General features: G+C 38.3%; 1 protein-coding gene across 1 annotated transcript in view; it reads right to left on the bottom strand.

Annotated features, from left to right (window-relative positions):
- The window catches only part of FSIP2 (fibrous sheath interacting protein 2), a 115,142-nt gene that overhangs the window by 32,653 nt on the left and 63,225 nt on the right, over positions 1–19,264 (bottom strand). The window contains exons 13-15 of the mRNA XM_024766856.1: positions 13,103–13,139; positions 2,783–9,234; positions 264–2,734 (exon numbers count right to left, since the gene is read on the bottom strand). Coding sequence (XP_024622624.1) covers positions 264–2,734; positions 2,783–9,234; positions 13,103–13,139 — 8,960 coding nt within the window. The remainder of the gene's footprint in view (positions 1–263; positions 2,735–2,782; positions 9,235–13,102; positions 13,140–19,264) is intronic.

Below are 19,264 nucleotides of genomic sequence, written 5' to 3' on the forward strand. Positions count from 1 at the left end.
AAAGTCACATTTTCTCTCATCTGCAGATACGGAAAATTGAGAGACAGACCTTTTCAGATTCAAACCATATGAATGTTTATTTTTATTTTTTTTGTATCCTGATATATATTTAATATATATATTAATATATATATATATATTAAGAAGTAATTAAATACCCTCCTTCTAAGGCTGTTTTCAGAAAAACAGTAAATGAAGCTTCTTGGACAGGAGATCTTTTAAATATATCTATTTTTTTCTAAATTGTGCCCACTCTTACTTACCTCTAGTTTCAAGGTTCTTGAAATATGTGACCACAGATGTGGTGACATGTCTTGCTACCAAATGAATTTCATTTGGACCCAGTTCATGATCAGCAAAAGCAATGACTTCAACTTCCTTCAGAGTCTTTATCTTCAGGTAACTCTTATTTTCCCATTTTTGCATTAAAGAAAAATCTCCCCTGCTGGCTTCAGGTTTTTTGTTTTCTTCTTCAGGTATACAACTGATTCTTTTATCCCACATTCTAAGCAAACTTTTCTCCTCATTCTTTTGACCATATGTTACAGACAAAGGGTTTTGCTTTGTTATGAAAAATGGTTTCATTGTTTCTGTGCCTTCATTAATGTGTGGTTGACTTGGAAAGCCGTAGCTTGACAGCACAGTACTGACAATATTTTCTGCGGCTAAACAAATTTTGAGTGGAGAGACAGTTGTCTGAATTTGGTTTGGCTCAACAACTGGTTTGGAGATCTCATAATGAAACGCTCCTGGATTTTCACCTTTTCTCATTTCTGTGAATGACATGACTTGCTGTGATGCTGTTTCTGTGGATTCATTTGCTTTCTTTAACACTTTTTGTAAGACACTCCCTTCAGGGAGGGAGCTATTTCCTTTCATAGCTTGATCAAAATAGCTCAAGTCAGATTCCTTTCGGCTAAAGTCTTGTACTTTGTTTCTAGAGCATGATGGTATGTTTTCTGAATCAGGCCTTTCCATTGGCTCTGAGCTTCTAACTGTGTCTTCTACAGAGGCTCTGGAATATAAGGGTAAATTTGATGAAGACTTATACCTTTTTTTCTTATCTTCCTCTGAATAAAACCCTAAACCTGGTATGCTGCTTTGTGGAGGATGATTCCCGAATCCTACTTCCTTTAACTTTGACATGGGCATTTTCGTATTAGTTGCTAATTCAACCTGATTAACAATGTAGGTATTTTCTACTCCTTGGAACAAACTTTCCTTTGGAAGGTTTTTGATCAGAGACTCATTGAAATGAGTACACTGGTCCATCAGTGTACCAATGATCTCACTTGCTGCAATATTTTCTTTCAATATGCTAATTGAAGATGGTTCTGCTTGGCTTATTTCTTTGTCCAGCTTGCTCTTAATTATACCAAGCATGTCGCTGACAATATTAGTGGCATATGTAAGTAACTCTGAGTGGAACGAATGAACCTGTAGAAGGGTATTCTGTACATTTTCCTTGGAAATAACAGTACTTGACTTGGATTCATCAGAAAACTTTTTTAGTGGTTGTAATTTGGGCAACATCTTTTTGCTTAATAGTCTCTGTTGGACAGGAAAAAGGTTTTCTACAGGCATTTTCGCTACTTCAGAAAACTCATATTTAGAGATATGTTTAAACTGTAAGTCTACAAATGACTCTAACAGGTTTAAAACCCTTTCTACAATTTCTCGAACAATTTGGTTGCTAGAGCCCAAAGGACTTTGGTCTTCGGTTTTAGTGTTATATATTGGTTCATTGCTGAGGATGTCCTTGGTTGGAAAACCACATTTACTTTTAGTAGTAATGTGTTCTTTCCTGCTTGCTGGAGTTTCTTTACCATGTGGAGTGGGCATTTGGGATAAAAAGCACAGCTGTAATTTTTCAAATAGCATTTCAACAATTTCCCTTCCAAACATATTAATTTGTGCTTTGGTGTCTTCAGCTCTCATAGAAGCTCCCTTAAAACAACTATGAAACCTGTTTTCACAATCTTCAAGATGTGGCAAATTTAAAAGTGAAAGAGAATATTCTAATTCTTTTGCTTTTATTGAAATTTCTGTCAAACCATTTTCAGCTATCATCAAGAGCTTACATTTTTCATTTTCCATGTCATTTGATTCTGCTTGCCATTTGTCAAACATTTTTTTAAATACACCTTCTTCAGGAAAAATCTGTTCTAACCGTGAAGAAACATTTTCCAAGTAAAAACATGCTTGTGGTTTGGCAAGAGACTCTGCACCTATATTCCCCTGTGAAAGTTTGGGATCATCCAGATGACAGAATACGATAGGATTAGCCAAATTTTCGTTATTTGTAGTGTATAATCCTTGCAAAACCGTACTAGCTATTTTATTTGCTGCCATGATTTGATCGGATGGTAAAGCTTTATCACCTACCATTGCTCTAATTTGCGTCACCTTTTCAAATTCTTTAACAGTTGTTTTCAGGATATTACTTATTATATCCTTGGCATAAATTTTTAGTTCTGAAGTAGGCAACTTTACTTCCAGTAAGTTTTTGGCATCTCCCGTTGGTAGGATGTGTGGCAGCCCAATGGCAGTCTTGGACCAGATGTCTTTTGGAGTCTTCTCTCCAGGACCTAATTTAGTCTTGCTTTTGGCCTTAGTACGACTAGGTCCTAGGTGTGGTTTTGCTCTAAATTTAGGCAAAGGAGTAACTTTTGATCTTGCTTTTAAACTTGTTTTAAAACCTGGCTTAGGGTTGCCCTTAGGGCTTAGTTTAGACCTGTGTAGCCTTAGAGGTTGCAACTCAACAGAACAACCTTTATGGGACAGGGCCTCTTCTAGATAAAGTGAGGCAAAATTTGTGATCTTATTGAGAACCATTTGGACTAAATCCTTCCCCACTTTTAATGGTGAATATTGTAAAAAAGTTTTTTCCAATAGAGAGACATTTTGACTGCCTGCATAAGGATAAACCTGTGGTAGCATATAGCTAGTGAGATTACTTCCTATTCCTGCTTGTGTAGTTTCTCTGATGCATGATGATTTCTTTGGTAAAATATTTTTGTCAGTTGCTTGTACTTTATTACTTTCATATAACAACGTCACAACTACAGAGTACATTTCTCCCAAAACGCTTTCAATTATGTCACTTGCTACACTGTTAATATGGGATTGAAAGAAGTTTTTTTGTGTTATGTCTAATGTTTTAATTTTAGAGCTAGACATAAAGTGGGGGATTTCATTAAATGAAGGCAAATGGCCTATGATTTCCATTATTCTTTGATACACTTTACTTAAAACTTCTTCCACTGCACTGAATAATGCAGTTCTTTCTTTTTGTTTTGATTCTTCATTTTTTATAAATATTTCTTCTAGAACAATTCTCTGGCTTTCCCTTTCCAATGCCATTTGGTTTTGTTCTAATGGATACTTTGAAAACAGAGAGAGTTTGGTGTGTGTTTCCTGAGCTCTTTGTCCCAGTGATATTTCATTTGATGCAGTTCGTTGTGAAAATAAGTTAGGATTGTCCGTTGAGTAAAAACTGATTTCCTTTACAGATCTTTTATTATATAAAATCTTTAAGATACTGTTGACAATTTCACTCACAGTGGTGATTTCTTGGAATGAAATGTTGTTTGGGTATGGATGCATCTTTTGGATTTTGAGGTCTAAGTCATTTTTAATCAGCTTCAAAATGGCACTGGCAATGATGTCAGCATATTCTTTAAGACTAGCTTGTGATAGATGAATTGTAGATCCAAGTTTTTCTCTGTAACTGGCAAAAGTGAAATCTGTGAGCTCTTCACTGAGAACAGTTTCATTTGATATTTTCAGAATATTCACATTTGATTCCACCTGGCTTGATTCATGAAAGATGCTTTCATCTCGTCTACAGTTTTCCAGTTCTGGGCTCAGAAATGACTTTTCTTTAGGCTGGAAAGCAAGAGTAATTAACAAATCCAGTCTTTCTGTGGCAAATGATTCTAACCGATTGAAAATAGTTTTAGTAATGAAGTCAGCACTTTCCTCACATGGGTCAGGAACAGATTTCTTGGGGTCTTCTTTCTCTACTATAGTTATATGAGTATCATTAGCATAAGCTGATTTCGGATTTTTTGAAGATGGAAAGTGCCCTGTTTTTCTTTCACTTTTTGACTCCATAAGAAGAGGCTGTTGACATTCTTCTTTTGGAAACATATCACAAAAGGTCAGGGGCAATCTTGTAGAAGTAGGATCCTTTGAATTTATGCTAAGTATGACAGCAGAACTGAGATTATGAAGAACGATATCTACTATATCAGTGGATATCAATATGACATCTGAGTTAGGAACTGAAAAATTTGGAAGAATCTTATTTGCACCCTCAATGAACATTTCAGAATTTGCTCTGGAATGTTTGCCAGCTATGCTACATTTCAAAGTGGGTGTGGCAAATGAGAGATTATTCTGATACAGTAGTTTTTCATAAATATCACATAAGATACTTTCAATGGTATCTTGTATTTGAAACTGAAGTACTTTTTGATACTCAGTCTTAATAAACAGCTTTTCAATAATACCTTCTTGCTGATCTGAATTAATCTCTTTGTCAGGATTGTTTTTGTCACATTTTCCTTTAGATGATACAATATCTAACACTGTGTTAACAATTTGACTTGCAATACTCTCAGAAACCACAATGTTACGAGTTAAAGAATTTTCCCTTTCTTTATCTAATTCATGTTTGATTCCTTGTAAAATTTTTCTGGCCACTTCTGTTGCATATGTATTTAACTTATTCAAAGAGACTTGACATAATGAGTTGGTCTTTTCTGACATAATATGATCCACTGAGCAACAGGAAGATTGATCATCAGAATACAAATCTTTGGCTGGTAATGCTTTGCTTAATGTACTCTTATCCTGCTGAATAGGTAAAGCCATTGGAACTGTGAAGTTGATCTGGGGACAAAAGAGAGATTGTACTTTGGAAGTAGCAAAATTTTCTAAACTTATTAATACTGCCTGTATAATATCTTCAACTATGTTTACTTTAGCCTGTTTGTCAACATTGAATCTGGACTGAAGAGTATATGGATTCTTGTTTGGCACAGTGATGGAGGGCTTTCCTCCTCCACTGGTGTGTTCATGAAAAGAAACATTTGTTGAAAAGGTGATGGTCTTATACCTGTTTTCACTTGCACTTCTCCCTGTCATAGCAGCTGAATAAAGTTTATCAAACACAGTCCTAACAACATCATCTGCCACTATGGTTACATCTGCTTCAGACACCATCATTTTATCTATAAATTGAACAGATGTTTGAGCAACTGTCTCTTCAATATTGTGAGGGATGCCACTTAAATAGGAGTGGGAGAGAGAAAGCACATTTAACTGACTGACCAAAGCACTTTGAAAAATTTCATTCAAAATATTTCTTATAATGGGAACAACTGGAGATTTCTGTGGTTCTTTGAGTTTCACTTCAGTTTCGTTTAAGGTTCTTTCTAGAACACATTGTTGAAGAGAATCTGATTTAGTTTCTTCTCGAAGTGATCTTCTCTTTCCAATGAATTCTTTCTCTGTATTTGCATCATCTTCTAGAAATGAATCTGATTCAACTCCACCAGGAAGAAAATTTCCATAGGTTGGCCTGTATCTATAAGTTTGAATGCCTCTCTCTTCAGATTCAGTTTCATTAAGCATATCTGAGGATACTGCATCTAAAATTAAACTGACTATATTCTCAAGCATTTGTTTGTCAGGTGATGGTGTTTCCATACTTGTCCTCAAATCTAATGAGTTCATCTTTAATTCTGTTTGAATAGCTTTCAAAATAGCACTTGATACCTTCTTTGCATGCGTGTATAAAGCAGATTGCAATAGTTCTTCATGTGTGTCCGTGAAAACACTGGGACTTTCACATTCCAAGTCCATCTTACTGATTTTTTTATTTCCATCATTGATAGATGCCTCCAGAGTTTCTAAATTTCCACTGGCAAACCCTTCTAGTTTAGCAAAAACCATATTAAGAATATCTGAAGCCACAGCTTTCAGTTTATTAGAATGAATTTCTTTTTTGCTCCCTGTTTTGGAAGACTTAGGAGCAATAGATTTTCCCTTGCTTTTAGTCTTCTCTTTATTACCCTGATGAACCATCCTGGAAACTATGCTGGAGATTATGTCAGTGCACTTGGCCATTTCCTCAATAATTGAAGTAAACAATAGGCTGTCAATATTAAGAGACTCTGAGACAGCTTTAAATCCCGAACTTACAGAACTACTATCCATGTCAACACTACATAATTTTGCAAGGATATATTCCAAAATTGTTGTGGAAATGAGCTGAATATTAGACTGCATTTCAGTGGCTGTTTGCTGATTCTCATTTGTCTTCTCTCTGCTTAGCTTACTACAAGATGGCTGACAGTGAGGGTGGGCTCCTATGAGCTTGCATAACATTTCATAGAGTGTTTCCCCAATATCATCTAACACTTGCAATCTGGAATTCTCTTTGAGATCTTTTTCTTTAATGACACTGTGGAGAGCACATGGAGTAGCTAAAAATTTGTAAAAAGTGTTTTTATCCTGTCCACTTGGCAAAATGTTCCCTTTATCAACGTTATCAGATCCACATGACGTCATAGGCTTTGGATTATCTGAAGGGAGTGAAATATTGCTTTGATCTGAATGTCCCCTTGATAATATTTCACAAATGCAAGTTAATAATGGAGATGCCATAATGTCATCACTGAGATTTGAGACAAGAGATTCTGATTTATCAGTGTCAGTAAAAAATCCTTTACCTGTAAGGGATTTGGTATGGTCTGTTTCCCTAAGATTTAGGTTTTTCTTACTGAGTTCCAGTTCATTCTGGATAGCATGCAAAACAATGTTTACCACTTTAGTTGTATAAGTACTAAGTTGAGATTGTAATGAAGATTGCTCTGCAAGTGAAGGTTTGAAGCTCATTTGCAATTTTGGACAAACAAATAACTTCAGCCTTTTAAAAACTGCATTAATGATCTTATCAGTAATGGCATCTATAGGCTTAGGTTCACTTTCTTCAGATTTTAACAGGGAAGGCTTTGCAGGATCTACATCGAGTGAAGATAAATATTTTATTTTCTTTTCACTCTCGAACCATATTTTTAATGGCTTTTGATTTGGTGCTTCTTTGACCATGTGGAGAGTGTCAGGACTCTCTAGAGAAGTTTGAAGAACTGATGAAATGGAACTTTTGGTGGTATTGGGAATGCAGCTTGCCTTATAAAGTATATTTAATACAGCATCTGTTATTTCTTGAGCCACTGCACTAATTTCTGACACAGAAAACATCTGGTCCATCCATTCTTGATGTGACAGTCCTTGAGGTTTTTCTGAAACAACAACTGAAGCTTCTTTGCCAGTTTTACTGTCTAAATGACCAAGAGGAATAGAAGATACGTCCTTGAACATTTCCGTTAAAATACTTTTAACTATGTTTTCTGAAGCCTTTTGTATTTGATGCTTTTGATCTTGGCTGAAAAACAAAATGTCTTTATTTAAACAGGGATTTTCCTTTAAAATTTTATTCTTAAAAAATGGTAGCTCAGTCTTTAACCTCCGATCATGAAATGCAGTTTTGCTTCTTGGAGAAGCAGGCTTTGTAGGTTGTTTGCTATTTCTTTTGTATTCAAGACAAGTGTTTCCTTTTGTAAACCAATGCTCAGGAATCTGTTCTTGTGATTTTGCTTTTTCATCTTTACAAGATGAATCAAGCACATTTCCCACAATTTTGTCTATTTCTTCATTATCATCTTCAGAATAAAGGACCATGCCAGGAACATTAATAGGTGGAAATGGTCTTCCAGACCCAGAACCATTAGATAATCTAGTGCCAGTGAGTCTGTACTTTACTTCAGTGTCAGAAGGACTTCTCAGTCTAGAATGTCTACATTTTTGATTATCTGCTTTTACTGGTTCCTGATGTAACTGAGTAAAGATTTCATCGAGCAGCTTAAGGAGTACTACAGTTTCATCAGATGCAATAAGTCTCTCATTGTTAAGTTCGGTTTGTACATGTCCTAGTATAGTGCTGATTGCTTCCTCTATATAGCCAACCAAAGAGGACTGGGAAAAAATATTTGACATTAAATTTTGTATTTCTTCTTTAACAATTAAATTAGCTGCATCAAGTTCAGGACATTTCTTTTTGTTGGCTTTTATAAAGCACATATATGGTGGGTCTGCCATATATTGCTGATAAGAAAGTTTAGCTGCATCTTCAAGATGAGGAAGTTCATATTGCTTGCAAGATGCAAGGGTCATCAGCTTTTTTAAAATGGCATGCACCATATCCTCTGCAATATCACACATGGGTTCCACAGTATGAGGCAGTGAATCTATTAAAGGTTTTCCATATGATGGAGTGAGAGATTCTCCACTGGGTGTTAAGCTTGGTTTAATGTTGACTGACAAATCTTCTTGTGAAAATATCTGGATACATTTTTTCTCAACTGCAGACTGTAGCTTCTCAAGCATATTTTCCACGATCTCTGAAGCTACTGAGCAGATATCAGCATTAGAAACCAAGTCTCCTTTTTCAGGCTCACTTTGGTCAACAAAAACTTCAGCAGTAACAGAAGAAATAGAAGGAATGGCCTGTGTTAAATCAGACATTATTTCTTGAAAAATGCTTTCCAAAATCAATTCAGTTTCCCCTTTTAAGTGACACTTAAAGTTAACAAAAACGTTCTTTAAATTCTTCATTTCATTCATAGCTTTTGTTTTTTGATCAGAAAACAATGGACTCTCTAAGCCATCTGTTTCAGTGGTAGCATCCTTTGATTTTTTTGTCCCCGTTTCAAATGATGCTAGAAGGTGACTATCAGATTTACAACTTCTGAGCTTAGGGTATGTATATATCATGCTTGTTTTATTATATTTGAGTTCAGGTGTTCTAGATTGTCCTTTAATGTGATACGTTTTTCCCACAACTGTTCTTTCCACATGGGCAGATGGTGGTTTTAAAGGTGTGGTTGGTCGCCTTACTGATATGTCAACTGCAGATGCACAGGGCTCTCCCTGAAATGTTTTAGTTGTTGCAGATGTGTAGCTTCCATATGTAAACTCTTCACTGCATGTGCTACAAAAACTCGAACTATCTGAAGAGAGGATGGAGACATCAGACACTGGGTATGCATTATTTTTCAACCTTTCTTCATACTTTGTAATGGCTGGGTATAATATACTGGTCACTGTAGCCACAACCCAGGTCATTATGTTCTGAATTATGCTATTCAGTTCCCCAGAAGTTACCTGGAAAAGAGGCAAGCAGGAATGAAAAGAAAATCATGTTAACAACTTACTCTATTCTGGGACAAAGGATAACATTTAATTTTTTATGTCAGACAATGCATAGCTTGATACCACCATCGTTATAAAAAGAACACAGTGAAAGAAAACCTATTTGGAATTTCAAATTAATTTCAAGTTGGTTTATTCTGTGCTACAGTAAAATACTTTTTGTATAAGTTTCCATTTGACTCCCATTCCCTCAGAAGCTTTTTCTCCCCCCCAACATTTATTGCTAGGATAAATGAATTTCTGGTTAAAAAAAAAAAAAAGATCACTAACTAACTAGCTATCCAGGCACATTACAGGCAAGTATTTCGGCAAGAAGAAATATGGTGTCTACAATCCAGCAAAATTACTTTAAAATGAACCAGATTATTTCTAACAAAGCATTTCTCAAACAGATGCAGTCAAAACATTTGGGTGCCTTCAGAGGCATCTGTCTAGCTAAGATGTAAGGATGGAAAAGAAGCCATCTCTCCTCCCATTCCCTGCTGCAGGGGTGAGCCTGTGATGTGTATATATGGAAATGACTACAGCTAATTGCTAAGAATCATTTGGTAGGCAACAAAAAAGTTCATGCTTTACAGAGATTGAGTGGCTTTGTATCCAACAAAAAAGTATCAGTGGAAACTGTTAAGAAGGCTGAGAAAAGGTGATGCACTGAGGGAACAGATGAATTTAGATTGAAAACAAGGGTAATCTAGAACTGAGTCTCAAAGAGTCAGGAAGGCTGAGCAAGAATAGGTGTTGGAGAATCCCTCATTTTGGGCTGGAAATAACAACTCAGGGACCAGATTTTTTTTTTTTTTGTGGGCCATTTGGTAAGAGGTAGTTCCTACTGGGTTCCCATCCCCTTTGTGATGTGGGCCCTCTGGTTTGAGGTGGTTCCTGTTGTGTTCCTCACCTTTTTTTTTATGTGGGCCCTTTGGTGTGAAGTGGATGTTGCTCGGTTCGTCACACGCATTGTGATGTGGGCCCTCTGGTTTGAGGTGTTCCCTGTTGGGTTGCTCACCTTTCTGTGAAGTGGGGCCTCTTGTGTGAAGTGGTTCCTGCTGTTTTTCCATCCCCTTTGTGATGTGGGCACTCTGGTTTGAGGTGGTTCCTGTTGGGTTCCTCATCCCCTTTGTCACGCGGGCCTTTTGCTGTGAGGTGGATCCTGCTGGGTGACTCATCCCCTTTGTGATGTGGGCCCTATGGTTTGAGGTGGGTTTTGCTCGATTTCCATCCGCTTTGAGATGTGGGCCCTCTGGTGTGAGGTGGTTCCTGCTGGGTTCTCATCCCCTTTGTGATGTGGGCCTTTTGGGGTGAGGTGATTCCTGCTGGGTACCCAACCACTGTGTGATGTGGGCACTCTTGTTTGAGCAGTTCCCTGTTGGGTATCTCACTTTTCTGTTATGTGGGCCCTGTTGTGTTAAGTGGTTCCTGCTGTGTTTGCATCCCCTTTGTGATGTGGGCACTCTGGTTTGAGATGGTACCTTAGGGTTCCTCACATTCATTGTTATGTGGGCCCTATGGTGTGAAGTGTTTCCTGCTTTGTTGCTCTTCCCCTTTGTGATGTGTGTACTCTGCTGTGAGGTCCTTCCTGCTCGGTTCCTCATATCCTTTGTGTTATGGGCCCCTCGGTGAGAGGTAGTTCCTACTGGGTTCCTATATACCCTTTGTGATGTGGGCCCTGTGGTTTCTGTTGGGTTCCTCAACATTTTATGATGTTGACCCTTTGGTGTGAGGTGGATCCTGGTGGGTAACTCATCACCTTTGTGATGTGGGCCCTCTGGTTTGAGGTGGTTCCTGTTGTGTTCCTCACCTTTTTATTATGTGGGCCCTTTGGTGTGAAGTGGATGTTGCTGGGTTTGTCACACGCATTGTGATGTGGGCCCTCTGGTTTGAGGTGTCAGGGACCAGATTTGAATGACAGTTTCCTTAGTGGTCAGTGGTGCTGTCCTACATTTAAACTGGACCAACAGTAGAAACAAAATCTATCTGTTTCTATATACATCAAATTATGTACTGAAAAAAAATTTTTTTTTATTCATTTATTTTTGGCTGCATTGGGTCTTCACTGCTGTGTGCGGGCTTTCTCTAGCTGCAGCAAGCGGGGGCTACTCTTCGTTGGGGTACGCAGGCTTCTCGTTGCAGAGCATGGGCTCTAGGTGCATGGGCTTCAGTAGTTGTGGCGTGTGGGCTCTGTAGTTGTGGCTCACAGGCTCTAGAACGCAGGCTTAGTAGTTTAGTTGCTCCATGGCATGGGGGATCTTCCCTGGCCAGGGCTCAAACCTGCGTCCCCTGCATTGGCAGGCAGATTCTCAACCACTGGGCCACCAGGGAAGCCCCTGAAAATATATTTTGGACTCACAAAACATCCTCTTGCCTATAATAAACTAACAGTATGTTTTAAATTGTTATTACTCTTAAAACATAAAAAGCGGAGGGGGGACCTTGAAGATGGCGGAAGAGTAAGACGCGGAGATCGCCTTCCTCCCCATGGATACACCAGAAATACATCTACACGTGGAACAACTCCTACAGAACACCTACTGAAGGCTGGCAGAAGACCTCAGACCTCCCAAAAGGCAAGAAACTCCCCACGTACCTGGGTAGGGCAAAAGAAAAAACAGAGACAAAAAAGCAATAAGTACAAGTAATTGGCAGCAAAGCCTGGAAGGCTGGCTTGTAGACAGGAGGATAAACAATAGGATTCCTGTAATGGAGCTGTTCACACCCAAAATATTGCCTTAAGTTAGTTAGAATTATTCCCATTTCAGACCAACACTGAAAGATAAGTTAACACCTATGTAGCATACTCTCTCCTGACACATTAAAGACTGTTTACGGGCACCCCAAGGAAAGCTATTTTATTCTGCTCTAATCCCTGAATCTCCTAATACATTTTTGCATTTATTATACAGACAATGGCTAGTGGTCTGAAAAACATATTTTGGGCGATAGCATATGTCATATAATACTTATATAATCACATCCAAAATCAAATATTTTAAGAACAAAGCAACTGTTCTAATCTACTATGACATATAAACTAAGACATTCAACATATATTATTTTTCTTAGTACCAGAGATAATAAACAGTAGCCCTACATTATTACTCTTAGGCTAGGTATGAGAAAAAGTTTCCAACCTTGATATATGAAAGATATTCCTAAAATTTTCTATGTAGTAAAATACGATAAATAGAACCTAGTTTGCAGTTGCTTTCCATTATAATATTAAACTGAGAGATATTCTCCTGAATCAAAGTTTTCATTTTGCTACATGTTCTATGAATTGAGTCCATGTGAAAAAGTATGTCAGAATATATGTTGTTTTCAAACCTCTCTCTCTTTCCTAACTGGTCTGACTGGATCCAGAATTAGGCCTTATAAAAATACCCTCTTATCCAAGTCTCAGCTCATAGGTGACCAGGTCCTTTCTGTGTGACTGGGTGCTTCCCACCAAACTGGCTAGAGACAAACCCAGGCATCCCAACTCATCAGCCAAGTCTGTGAAGTGATTTTGTTAACGGCTTCCCATGACAGACTGGGTTTATGATTATTTGATGGCTAAGTCCCTTAATGACCCTTCCCTGACTTCTTGCTCATCCCCATGAGACATCTTCCTGAAGAGGCAAAATTATATTTTGATGAGAACTTTAGACTACTGTGAAATCTAAGAATTAACTTAAAGTAAACTTATTAAAGAAGAAAAAAAGGGCAAAGAGGGACACTAATCAATAAATGATTACTCATTGTTTGATTCATAGTTTTTTTTCCTATTATGACACATACAAGAGTATCGTTAATATGCTGCTTTATCAATGAGTTTTATGATACATACTTTTTCTTGCAAGCAGTTTTGTAGGAGATTCTGTTGTCTGTAAAGTCAAGAAAGGTTGATGATTTAGTTATTATTTAGGGTCAAGAATTTATGTAGCTTTTTCCAAAACTTCTAATCAGTGAATCAGTTTTTTCTCTTTATATCTAAGAGATTTTTAAAAGAAATTCAAAAGAATAAACGTTTTTATTGTCCACCCCCACCACCTATTTCTCTTCCTTCTTTGATTTTGGCCCACATGATTTATTACTCAGAGGAGTAGAATTGTGGCTGCTGCATAAAAAATATGTCTATTTGAAAATTCCAATTCTGACCCATGTTAACCATTCATGCTTTGAGGTTCTCTGGGGAAGGCCACAGACTTGGAGGGAGACAGTGAGCTAGTCCTTTCTGTTTGCTAAAAGACAGCATGAGGTAGCAAGACAATCTGACGAGAGATTCCGGATAATCCTTACTTACCCTTTCAAATCCCATAGTCCTACCCACACTCTCATCAAACAGTAGTAAGGAATTAAGTGGTGACTATTTAATAACTACAGGTTAAAATCATAAATTTCTAGCCATATTAAATACTAATTTAGATGTAGCCCTTTTCTATGTATGACAATATTCTATCATGTGTTCTAATTAGATTTTTTATCATGATACTAATGAAATAAACAACATAGTTTTCTGAATTGTAAAAATTAAAGAACTCAATGAAAAATATAGAATAACATACAGTTAATGAAACAAGATCTAAGACTTTAGTTCTGATTTATTTTTGTATATTTCAGATATTTATTTTCATAAATTTCAACATAGGTCCTTTGCTTATCTTCCTCCTGCTTTAAGAGAAAATTGATATACCTTTTTTACTTTTTCTAGGCCTGTACTTTACATTATAAAATTAGACACTGAGTTTGTGTTGTGCAGTGATGAGAGCTGGGATCCTGCTCCAATAGCAGTGAGCATCACTGACCTCTGAAGACCACACGCAGAGGAAACAAACTTGGACTGAAATCAGTGATAGCTTACTCATCAACTGTGTTCTCCCAAGATCTCAGAAGAACATGTATACAGTTAAATGGGTTCCTTCAGAAGGGTGGCAAGATGGCCGAGTAGAAGGATTTGAGCTCACCTTCTCTCATGAAAACACCAAAAACACAACTAATGGCTGAAGAACCACTGACAGAAAAGACTGGAACCTATCAAAAAAGATAGTCTACATCCAAAGACAAAGAAGAAGCCACAAAAAGATGGTAGAAGGGGTGCTTTCATAATATAATCAAATTCTATACCCACCAGGTTGCCAACCCACAAACTTAATTATATCACAGAGGTTCTCCCACAGGACTGAGAGTTCTGAGTCACACATCAGGTTCCCCAGCCTGGGGGTTTGGCACCAAGAGTAGGAGCCCCCAGAGCATTTGGTTTGAAGGCTAGCAGGTCTTGAGTGCAGGAGCTCCATCGGACTGGGGGAAACAAAGACTCCACTCTTGGAGGGTGCACACAAGGTTTCATGTGCACAGGGACCCAGGGCAAAGCAGTGACTCTGTAGGAACCTGGGCCAGACCTATCTGCGGGTCTTGGAGTGTCTACTGGGGGTCAGCTATGGCCCACTGGGGGGCAAGAACACTGGTGGCAGAGGCCCCTGGGAAAATTCCTCAGCATGAGCTCTCCCAAAGGTCACCGTTTTGGCACTGAGACCTGGCCCCACCCATTAGCCTGCAGGTTCAAGTGCTGGGATGCCTCAGGCCAGAAAACCAACAGGATGGGAACACAGCCCCACCCATCAACAGGCTGGCTAAAGTCCTCCTGAGCTCCTTGACACAGGCCTGTCCACCAGAGGGACATGACCCAGTTCCACCCAAAGTGGGCAGGTACCAGTCCCTCCTGCCAAGAAGCCTGCATGAGCCCCTGAACCGACCTAACCCACCAGGGGGCAAACACCAGAAGCAAGAACTACAATCCTGCAGCATGCGGAATGGAGACTACAAACACATTCAGGCCAGATATATGTAAAGTGAAGAAAGGGAAAAATGTACAACCAAGAATACTCAAACCAGCAAGGCTTTCATTCAGATTTGACAGAGAAATCAAAAGCTTTACAGACAAGCAAAAGTTAAAAGAATTCAGCACCACCAAACCAGCTTTATGTCAAATGCTGAAGGAGCTTCACTAGGAGGAAAAGAAAAGGCCACAGCTAAAAACAAGAAAAGTATGAATGGAAAAGCTCACCAGTAAAGGCAAACATACAATAAAGGTAGGAAATCATCCACACACAAATATGATATCGAAACCATCAATCGTGAGAAGAGGAGAGTATAAATGCATGATATATTGGAAATGCATTTGAAATTGAGACCAGCAACTTAAAACAAACTTGCATATATATAGACTTCTTTATCAAAACCTCATGGTAACTGTATCTACAATAGATACATACACAAAAAAGAAAAAGGAATCCAACACTAAAGATAGTCATCAAATCACAAGAGAAGAGAAGAGGAAGGGAAGAAAAAAACCCTATATAAACAAACCCCCCCAAATTAAGAAAATAGCAAGTAGAGGCAAGACAGGACACGTGCCCCTGAGAGGCTGGGGTATGGGGGCAGTTCCCATGCTCAGAGGGGCCCACACATGGAGAGGGGGTCAGCAGGGATGGGGAGAGACTTTTGGGGGATCAGAAGGGAACACAGCCAGCATTTTCCCCATTGGCTCCGGACCCTGGGGTCCCAAGCCTAAACCTTTGCCCCCTGGCTGTGCTGAGCCTAGGCCCTGTCCCTCAATCCCCCAAGGCCTTTTCTAGCATGCCAGTCCTGAGCCTATGCCCTGTCCCCCTCACCTAATCCCCGACCCCCCAGCGGGGTCTTTTCTGGCCCTTTTTTATTTTTGGTTGCTGTTGTCGTTTGGTTTTGCCTTGTTGTTGTTTCATTTATATTTTTATTTTTTCTAATGTATTTTTTATTCTAATTTTATTTTTTACTCTTTGTTGTTCTCCTTTTTGTTTGTTGCCTTTTTTTTTTTTTTTTTTTTTTTTTTTTTGGCTGTGCCACGCAGCTTGCAGGATCTTGGTTTCCCAGGCCAGGCGTCAGACCTTAGCTCCTGTGGTGGGAGCACTGAGTCCAAACCACTGGACTAACAGAGAACCTCAGACCCCAAGGAATATTAATTGCTGTGAGCTCTCTGGGAGGTCCTCATCTTGGCACCAAGACCCAGCTCTACCCAACTGCCTGCAAACTCCAGTGCTGGAAGCCTCAGGCCAAACAACCAGTAAGAGAAGAACATAACCCCACCCATCAGAAAAAATGAGATGACAAAAAACTATGTTACTGATGAAGGAGCAAGGTAAAAAACTACAAGACCAAATAAATGAAGAGGAAATAGGCAAGCTACCTGAAAAATATTTCAGAGTAATGACCGTAAAGATGATCCAAAATCTCAGAAATAGAATGGAGGTACGGATCGAGAAAATACAAAAAAATATTTAAAAAGGATGTAGAAGAACTGAAGAACAAACAAACAGTGATGAACAACATAATAACTGAAGTAAAAAATACACTAGAAGGAATCAATAACAGAAGAACAAATAAGTGAACTAGAAGATAGAATGGTGGAAATCACTGCTGAGGAGCAGAATAAAGAAAAAAGAATGAGAAGAAATGAGGACAGTCTCAGAAACCTCTAGGACAACATTAAATGCACCAACATTTGAATTATAGGGGTTCCAGAAGAAGAAGAGAAAGAGAAAGGGTCTGAGAAAATATTTGAAGAGATTATAGTCGAAAACTTCCCTAACATGCGAAATAGGCACCGAAGTCCAGGAAGCACAGAGAGTCCCATACAGAATAAATACAAGGAGATACACACCAAGACACATATTAATCAAACTAACAAAAATAAAATTCAAAGAAAAAACATTAAAAGCAGCAAGGGAAAAGGAACAAATAACATACAAGGGAATCCCCATAAAGTTATCAGCTGATTTTTCAGCAGAAACTCTGCCAGCCAGAAGGGAGTGGCAGGAAATACTTAAAGTGATGAAAGGGAAAAACCTACAATCAAGATTACTCTACTCAACAAGGACCTCATTCAGATTCAACAGAGAAATCAAAAACTTTACTGACAAGCAAGACAAGAAAATTCAGCACCACCAAAACAGCTTTACAACAAATGCTAAAGGAACTTCTCTAGGCGGGAAACACAAGAGAAGGAAAAGACCTACAGAAACAAACCCAAAACAATTAAGAAAATGGTAATAGGAACATATGTATTGATAATTACCTTGAATGTAAATGGATTAAATGCTCCAACCAAAAGACACAGCCTGGCTGAAATGATAAAAAAACAAGACCCATATCTATGCTATCTACAAGAGACCCACTTCAGACCTAGGGACACATACAGACTGAAAGTGAGGGGATGGAAAAAGCCATTCCATGCAATTGGAAATCAAAGAAAGCTGGAGGAGCAATACTCATATCAGAAAAAATAGACTTTAAAGACTGTTACAAGAGATAAGGAAGGACACTACATAATGATCAAGTGGTTCAATCCAAGAAGAAGATGTAACAATCAAATATTTATGCACCCAACATAGGAGCACCTCAATATACAAGGCAAATGCTAAGAGCTGTAATAGGGGAAATTGACAGTAACACAATAATAGTGGGGGACTTTGGTTTCCCACTGAAACCAATGGGCAGATCAGCCAGACAGAAAATAAGGAAACACAAGCTTTAAATGACACAACAGACCAGATAGACTTGCTATTTATAGGACATTCCACACAAAAGGGACAGAATACACTTTCTTCTCAAGTGCACATGGAACATTCTCCAGGACAGATCACATCTTGGGTCACAAATGAAGCTTCAGAAAATTGAAATTGTATCAAGTGTCTTTTCTGAACACAATACTATGAGATTAGAAATCAATTAAAGGAAAAAAACTGTAAAAAACACAAACACATGGAGGCTAAATAGTACACTACTAAACAACCAAGAGATCACTGAAGAAATCAAAGAGGAAAGAAAAAATACATAGAAACAAATGACAATGAAAACACAACAACCCAAAACCTATGGGATGCAGCAAAAGCAGTTCTAAGAAGGAAGTTGACAGCAATTCAATCTCACCTTGAGAAACAAGAACAATCTCAAATAAGCAATCTAACCTTACACCTAAAGCAACTAGAGAATGAAGAACAAAGACAACTGAAAGTCAGTAAAAGGAAAGAGATCATAAAAATCAGAGCAGAAATAAATGAAATAGAAATTAAGAAAACAATAGCAAAGATCAAAAACTAGAAGTTGGTTCTTTGAGAAGATAAACAAAATTGATAAACCTATAGCCAGACTCATCAAGAAAAAAAGGGAGGACTCAATAAAATTAGGAATGAAAAAGGAGAAATTACAACTTCCACTGCATAAATACAAAGGATCATAAGAGACTGCTACAGGCAACTATATGCCAATAAAATGGACAACCTGCAAGAAATGGACAAATTCTTGGAAAGGTACAACTTTCCAAGACTGAACCAGGAAGAATTAGAAAATATAAACGACCAATCACAAGTAACGAAATTGAAACTGTGATTAAAAATCTTCCAACAAACAAAATCCAGGACCAGATGGCTTCACAGGCCAATTCTATCAAACATTTAGCATAGAGCTAACACCAATTCTTCTCAAACTCTTCCAAAAAATTGCAGAGGGAGGAAAACTCCCAAACTCATTCTATGAGGCCACTGTCACCCAAAACCAGACAAAAATATCACAAAGAAAATTACAGACCAATATTACTGATGAACATAGAATGAAAAAATCCTCAACAGAGTACTAGCAAACAGAATCCAACAGCACATTAAAAGGATTCTACACCATGATCAAGTTGGATTTATCCCAGGGATGCAAGGATTCTTCAATATACGCAAAACAATCAATGTGATACACCATTTTAACAAATTGAAGAATAAAAACCATATGATCATCTCAATAGATGCAGAAAAAGGTTTTGACAAAATTCAACACCCATTTATGATAAAAACTCTCCAGGGGCTTCCCTGGTGGCGCAGTGGTTGAGAGTCCGCCTACCGATGCAGGAGACACGGGTTCGTGCCCCGGTCCGGGAAGATCCCACATGCCGCAGAGCGGCTGGGCCCGTGAGCCATGGCCGCTGAGC

Source organism: Neophocaena asiaeorientalis, unplaced genomic scaffold (assembly GCF_003031525.2).
Source record: "Neophocaena asiaeorientalis asiaeorientalis breed wild unplaced genomic scaffold, Neophocaena_asiaeorientalis_V1.1 scaffold113, whole genome shotgun sequence".
Lineage (NCBI taxonomy): Eukaryota > Metazoa > Chordata > Mammalia > Artiodactyla > Phocoenidae > Neophocaena > Neophocaena asiaeorientalis.